The sequence below is a fragment of the Labrus bergylta genome, chromosome 6, assembly GCF_963930695.1.
Source record: "Labrus bergylta chromosome 6, fLabBer1.1, whole genome shotgun sequence".
NCBI lineage: Eukaryota > Metazoa > Chordata > Actinopteri > Labriformes > Labridae > Labrus > Labrus bergylta.
This window is the reverse complement of record NC_089200.1, coordinates 30,021,167-30,029,047: the sequence shown is the minus strand read 5'-3', so window position 1 is coordinate 30,029,047 and position 7,881 is coordinate 30,021,167. Positions and strand designations below refer to the sequence as shown.

General features: G+C 39.1%; 1 protein-coding gene across 1 annotated transcript; it reads left to right on the top strand.

Annotated features, from left to right (window-relative positions):
* Nucleotides 1-371: 371 nt before the first annotated feature.
* fbxl5 (F-box and leucine-rich repeat protein 5) lies at nucleotides 372-7,880 on the top strand. Its single transcript, XM_020630856.3, has 11 exons — nucleotides 372-529; nucleotides 1,143-1,358; nucleotides 2,110-2,205; nucleotides 2,401-2,596; nucleotides 2,928-3,113; nucleotides 3,248-3,373; nucleotides 3,819-3,973; nucleotides 4,074-4,156; nucleotides 4,267-4,992; nucleotides 6,076-6,224; nucleotides 6,953-7,880. Exons 1-11 carry the CDS (start codon nucleotides 446-448, stop codon nucleotides 7,027-7,029), a joined length of 2,094 nt encoding a protein of 697 aa, XP_020486512.1. The 5' UTR covers nucleotides 372-445; the 3' UTR covers nucleotides 7,030-7,880.
* The last annotated feature ends 1 nt before the right edge of the window (nucleotide 7,881 follows it).

Sequence of the window (7,881 nt, the reverse complement as noted above, 5' to 3'; positions counted from 1 at the left end):
GAAAAAAACCCACAACTAAATATAGTCGTTATCATTGGTAAACGGTGTAAAAAATAATGTGATGATAATAAATAAAATTAACTAAATAAAATTAAAAAACAATCAAATTGATGAAATACTTCAAAACATTTCAAGGCCATACCATACCTGAATTTATGCAAATAGTTTAAATTCACTGAGACAATGTTTAAAAACACAACAAAATCAATCATGTTTTAAAATAAATAAAATTTCGTCCTTTAGCATAATGCCTTGTCAAAACATGAATCTATGAATATAACTTGTGTTTTTTAATTAAAATATAATGGGATCTTTACTGTTGAGACCAGGACCAGTACATGATAAGACAGACTTGTAACTTGTAGTGACGTCACTTCCTGTTTGATTGTATCGCAGACTGTGGAGATGACGCACTGAGCTTCAGTGTAGATAGTATTGTGTGAATATGGCCCCCTTTCCGGACGAGGTGGATGTTTTTACTGGTCCACATTGGCGAATGAAGCAGCTAGTGGGCCTATATTGCGAGAAGGTTTGTCTCAATACATTTCGGTTGTTCATTTTAAATGTAAAGGAGAAATATGTTGACGGTGAAGGTCCAAAGAACGAATGAACGACAGCTAGCTTTGTCAGCTAGCTTGTGGCTGAAGCATCGAGTCAGTCTCACGAAGCTCCCTGCTTTGACTTGTGAACATTTTAACACTGATGAAAAGTCATAATTTGTATTGAAGAAGGTACTGGGTTTATGGTAATAGTTTCAACAACCCATTCTTCTAACCAGCTGAATTTGCTAACTGGTCTAGCTAGCTTAACTTACTGTGCAAGATCGCATGTTATGTAACATGCTTTAAGTATCTTTCCCCTTGTTTTAATGTTCCCACACACCGTTTATTGCATTGTAATGTCATGGGTTTACACGTTAAGTGAAGCACATCTGTGAACAGTTCAGATGTGACATTATGTAAGACTGGTTTACAGTGATGTTAGCTGTCTGAGTCTACATTTGATGTCGCACTCAGCTATTGCATTAAATTGTAATCTAGAATTGCAATAAGGAAGTACACCTGTTTATATGTATGTCCTGGAATTTATTTGAACACAAATGACGTATCATAAAATGATTAATGTTTTTTTTTTTACCACAGCTGTCAAAAACCAACTTCTCCAACAACAATGATTTCCGGTCATTTCTTCAGTCCCTGTGCGCCACCTTTAAAGAGTTCAAGATGCATGAACAAATTGAGAACGAGTACATCATCGGCCTGTTGGAACAGCGCTGCTGCACTGTGTACAATGTGCACTCTGACAACAAACTCTCTGAAATGCTGTCCCTCTTTGAGAAAGGCCTGCACAGTGTGAAGGTAAACATTCACACATTAACAATATTTTGTCATCCCCCTGAACAGGCTCAAGATAAAACATGTGTGTGTTCTGCAGAGGTCAGCTGATACTTCATGCCAATTGTTGGGTAACACTCTGTCATTAAAATAACTATTATTTTACTCCAACAAAGACTGCAGTTTGAACAACATCAACATTTTACTGTTGATGTTATCCTAAATGAAAGCCCAACGTCACTGTGTTATTTGGATTAACAGCTCGGGTATTTTATTCAAAAGAGGGCTGAATTGTTTAATAAGGGCAGGGTTGTTTTTGTGATCTGCTTAACAACAGAGAACAGTTATTGTTCCTGCTTAACCACAAAAATGGGCTTTCCTGAATGATGCAATTGTGTAAATCTTAACTTCCGCTCTGCCCCGTCAGTTTGTAAAACACAAAGGCACATTTTCTTGCTTTTGGATTTGATGCTGCACAACGTCACAAGAAAAGGAGGTTTCTCCTGAATGTAAATACTGTGCAAGGATTTACTTTTACTTATAACTTATTTTGTAGATGTTACAGGGGGCAGAATAGTGATCATGTCAAGGTTATTAGTCATTATGCCCATTTCCAATATTTCCCAAGAGACTATTTCCTTAAAAAAAACAAGGCTGCTCTAATTCAGTTATCAAAAAGACTGAACTGCTAGATGGTTTCAATTAAGTCTTAAGATGTCTCAAATGCCATGGTTTTATGTGACTGAAATAATTAACAATTGTGATGTGTTTTTAGAGTGAATATGAGCAGCTTAACTATGCCCAGCAGCTGAAGGAGAGACTGGAAGCTTTCACACAAGACTTTCTGCCGCACATGAAGGAAGAGGAAGAGGTATAACCTGTTCACAAATTGTTTCTTTAATTATGATAAATACCTTTATATTGTCCTTAAAGTGGGTAAGACTTAACAGTGGCTCATAAAAGCGAGGGCATAACAACAAAATAAAACGTTTAAAAACTTGTTTGTTTACTTCCAAGCAAACTTCCCTTTAACTAGTCGTCAGTAACCTAAGGAGATTTCTTACAGGTGTTTCAGCCTATGCTTATGCAGTACTTCACCTATGAGGAGCTCAAGGACATCAAGAAGCAGGTGATAGCACAACACTGCAGCCAGCAGCACTGGGACTGTGCTGCTGAGGTGCTGAAAGGCTTCAGCTTATGGAGCCAGGCTGAGGAGCTGCAAAAAGCCTTTAAATATGCCGATCATGAGAAGACAGATTATGGTTAGTGAATGTGCTCATGTTAAATTGCTTTATGTCACACTTGTATTTAAGAAATGCTTGATATTTTTCATACCTGAAGCAAGAATCCTACACACACAAGCACTATCTCCTTTTTTTTAAATTACATCTCATTACTGCTACAATTTGAGATGAAGTGTTTAACGGTGACATTACATTTATTTATTTTTTTAAAGAAATATCATGTATGAGTGCAGTTTACACATTAAGTACATAGCATAGATTTTCTTGGAAGGCAGATGGTCTAAGTAAAATATTTCCATCATAGTTTCAGATTTGGATTCTATTATGAGTTGTTTGTCATCTTCCTCAGAACTCGAAAAGAACCGAAATTCCTCCACCCACATCTCCCAGCTTCCTACAGAGATCATGCTCAGACTGTTCCACTATCTTAGCCCTGAAAGTCTGTGTCGCTGTAGTCAAGTGTGCAGCTCTTGGTCAGAGCTGGCCAAGACCGGCTCTCTGTGGAGGCACCTGTACCCTGTGCACTGGGCCCGAGGTAGGCTGCTGATGGCTGGTTATTAAATAAATGATTTCCTTAGCTGAAAACTGAATAAAATAATAATAGTAATAAATGCAATTAAGTATGTTGTTTCTGTATAGGGCTGATACATATTTATGTCTCTGATGTAGGGGATTATTATAGTGGCCCACCTGAGGATCTGGATCAGGAGCCCGATGAGGAGTGGGTGAAGAGTCGTCAGAATGAAGGACGGGCCTACCAGGAATGGGACGAGGATGCTGATGTTGATGAATCTGGTGAGATTTTGTCTAAAGCAAAGTTATTTTCACTAATGGTAGCACTTCCAGTATGTTTCATCCATTTTTTTTAACAAAAACAACCAAATTAAATCAAAAATATATATAAAACAGTGGCTAGTTTCAAACACTTTTTACCTTCCCTTTTGCCAGTATGAAAATAGTAAGTTTATGCACTTAAAAAAAGAAAAAACGTGTTTTCATTGGTCAGCTTTAAAAGAAGTTCACTTATCAACGTTTTTTTATGCTGATAACAAAGTGCATAAAATAATCTGCTATCAAAAGTCAAAAGTACTGGTAGCTAGTTTTGGTGCCGACTATTGAGTCCAAACTGAGTTTAAGAGTTTTAGCTAAAAGGCCGGAAGTCTATTCTTCAAAGATATTTAAAAACAGTTCAGTATCTACTCTGAGTTAAATTTATTGTTCTTGTTTACTGTCTGTCTAGAGGTATCGGGCCAAAAACAGAGCTCCCTGGCAATCAGCACGGCTCAGCGTGAGAAGAAGCTCCTAAATGGGATTATTCAGAACCTGCTGCCAGCTGTTGGTCCGTCTGTTAAGTCCATTGTTCTGGCCTACAGCTCTACAGTCTCTAGTAAAATGGTAAGAGGAGAAAAGTCTTCATTTTACGCTGGAATTGAACCTCTGATTATGAACGTGGTGACAAGTCTTTAACTGTCAAACTTGTGTATATTCTTTTCAGGTCCGCCAGATCCTCAGTTTCTGCCCAAATATCACTCACCTGGACCTGACCCAGACAGATGTCACAGATTCTGCATTTGACAGGTTAAAAAATAAAAGTATTTACTAAATTATCAGTAAGTCATTGACCCTAGTGAACTCCTTTTATTTAACTCATCATCCTTACCCCGTCTTTACTCTCCTCCCTCTTTCAGCTGGTTATCCCTGGGAGCATGTCTCTTTCTGGAGCACCTGGATTTGTCAGGGTGTGAGAAAATTACTGATCACACTCTGAAGAAATTGTCTGTTGGACTGGGTGACCGCACATCTTCCCCCTGTTCGGGCAAAAACCCAGACCGTCGAGCTAAGCTTCTGAAAAGTTCACCAATACCCATCACATTCATGGAGGAGAAAGGCCTGCATCCAGTCGTGCGGAAGCGTCAGGCTCTCATCTTCAAGCATGGAGCTGGCCGTTGGGGTACTGCCAGCACCCCCACACGGGTGTGGGTCCTCGACTCCTCAGACCTCGCTGATATTGAAGATGCAGCAGACTGGAGCCGTCATAGTGGAATAGCTCTTCGTGCAGAAGAAAGCTTTGTAGAGACCCAGCTTGTGGGAGGCTCATGCTGCTGCAGGAGGAGCAGGAGGCGTGGGCACAGGACTAGCTCAAATGCCTCTTATTTGCATCAGCAGTTTGCCATGTCTGGGGAAATATTTTGTGGTCACTCCACCTGCTGCGCTAGCGACATGGCCCTCAGGACATTTACTGGGCCTCAGAGTGAATCGAGCACATTCAGAAGCAGCACTGCAGAGTTTCGGACTAAATGCTCCTCAGTTGGGGGCCTGCAGTGTGGGAAAAGGACTGACCAGTCAGAGGAAAAACGCTCACTGAGGTTTCTCAGCCTCTCTGGATGTTATCAAGTCACAGATTTGGGTTTGAGGTAAAGATCATGCCTTGCTGTTTTCACAATTAACATAAAACAAATTTTATTCTAGGATAAGTGGCTTACAATTGTTTAAACAACCATTTTCAAAACACAGAAGATCAAATCCTTTACACAGGCAAAGAGAAACCGTTAAAAAAAAAAGTCATCCCAAAAACAATGAGCCATTAAAGACAGAATTAAATGAATTAAGCTTGGCATAGGAACACAAGTTTTTTCAATTGTGTAAACACCCATTTACAGAATTAATATCTTAGAACTATCTTGTTTATTTATCTGCCTCAATGAGATGGAAAGTAGAAAGCAGTTTATGTTCCCGCCATGACATCACTCATTGTGTTTTGATAAATTTGAATGCTTGAGTTTGACATTTTGGCCGCCACATCTTGTTTTTACTCTAAAAGTGAACATGTTTAGAACAGAGGGTGAATGCATATTGCTATACCACCATCCTTCATCACATCAGCCACGTGTCAATCATCTGTCCTAATGATAATTCAGCATTTTCATCTCTTTAATTCTTAAATAGCACTAAAATTAACACAATAAACATCATGCTGTAATGATAAAATGTTAACAAAGGTAAGATCAGTCAAAACAAAAGTTCCTTTTTTTTTTTCATACATTATTATACAAAATGACTTGTTTTGCAATCAGTAGTTTCCACATTGGCTTATCTTTTGAGGTACGTCCATCTCTTATTTACAGTCTGACCTGATGCTAAAATGCCTGCATACTCATAATGTTCAGAAGGGGGAGACTCCATTGGAAGTACAAGGAAGGCAAATGTAATAGAATTATCTAAGAAAATAAGCCTACTATGTATTACCTCAGGATACATTTTCCCAGTAAGTTTAAGGTCTCAATCTTTGGTTTCGAGTTTTCTCCAATGCAGCATCATTTTGTTAATTATGGCCTCATGAAGAAAAAAAATACATAAAACAGAGTGTGTTATGTCAGGGTAACTTGTCAGGGTTGTAAAGACTCTTCAATGAGGAAAGAGATGTTGCAATAACACTCAATACTCTTGTGTGTGTGCGTGTGTGTGCGCGCGTGTGTGCACGTGTGTGTGTGTTTCAGGGCTCTGTCGCAGCGTGGAGGACTTCCTGTCCTGGAGCATCTCAACCTGTCTGGCTGCCTCTTCATCACTGAGGCGGGGCTGCAGGAGCTGGTGTCAGCCTGTCCTTCCCTCAATGATGAGCACTTCTATTACTGCGACAACATCAACGGTAACATTCCCAAGTCAAACTGTGTGTTGTGTCTTGTTGATGGAAGAGCTACTGAAATGTGTTGCATATTTAAATAATATTACTAACTTCACCTGCAAAGCATGTGTTCCACTGTTAGTAACAGATGATGCCACAGAGGTGGAAGGTAAGTAGGCACCACAGTAGCCAGTAAGATGCCTTCATTTTTCTTTTCATTTATTCATATTATTCATTACTTATTTAGAGTACCGGTAGGTATAGAGTGTGAATGTAGACGCTTTCTCTCCATAGAGTTTATATGGAGAAGTGGACATTGAGAACAAGGCATCACCTATCCGTTTGGGAACTACAGTTTATAGGCCTACATTTTTACATTTTTTGGGTGTCCCTTCTGATAGAAACTTGTCTTTACAGGTAGTTACCCCTCATGCATAGCCTGTTCTATCACCGGATTGACTTTAAATTAGACATTATTAAATAGTTGACACTAACATAAAGACCTTAAACTACCTTAAAGTATTTACTGAAGTAGTAAATCAAACAAGATGAAATGCTTTTCTTCTTGTTTGATACAACCAGACTTCTATTTACAACCAGTGGCGTTGCCCCTTGCTGGCCTTTAGAAAGATTGCTGATTAAAGGCACATGCATTTCCTTCACTTTGCAGACTTGAAGGCCTTGCACACCACTTAAATATTGTCATATTGTTTTGATTGTCCTGTAACCCCTGTGTGATGTGTTCTCTGCAGGTCCTCATGCAGACACAGCTAGCGGCTGCCAGAACCTGCAGTGTGGTTTCAGGGCCTGCTGTCGCTCCGGAGAGTGATCCTGCCGAGCAACGCTCTCCTAAAATGTCTCGTCTCCTTTTTTATTGCACTTTATCCTGGGAATACCGGTTGCTGTATTTTGTGTCACTTCTAAATGTTTCAGTATGAAACAGTACATTCTGCTCCTGTTATTTCCATTTCCATCTATATTAAAAAGGAAATAATCTTCAGAAAAGGTAAAGGGGTAATAATGGATTTGAAGTGTCTGAAAATGTAAATTCTGGTTGGTGTTTTTTGTTTTGGATTTTGAAAATTTCAAAAAAATCAGAGAATCGAAAAAGACCAAGTACTTTGAGTGTTCTGTTGTATCACTACACTGATTTACACAAGTCTTCTCCCCCTGCTGTTTAGTTGATCCATTTATTCAGAGCATATTGTAGACTGCACCAAAATGTTTGTCATGTCAGCTTGGTATAATCCACATACAGACCCTCTAAAGATTTTTTGTAACACCTACCTTACTTTCATGCTCAGTTCACTGCTGATACTGGCTCAGCCACCACTGACACACGAGTACAACATGGACACACATAGGAATCGGAACATGAAGTCACAGTGTAGTCTTAACCTTTTTGTCAAACCAGATGTTCATAGTCACCAAACAAGCTTTCTCTTTGATTCCTCTTTATGCACTCCAGAGTTGTGGACGAAGAAATGGACCAGTGTTCATCTAAAAAGGATTTAACAGATTAATAACACTCGGATTGGGAGAAGCCTACTGTGTAGATTATGTTTCATCTCGGCTCATTCTGCTGCAGAATTTAATTGCGTCTTGAAAAAATCTCACGAGGAGCTCTAATGGAAATGTTCAATTCATAAATGGAACAATAAAAGTACCTTGGGGATAAAAG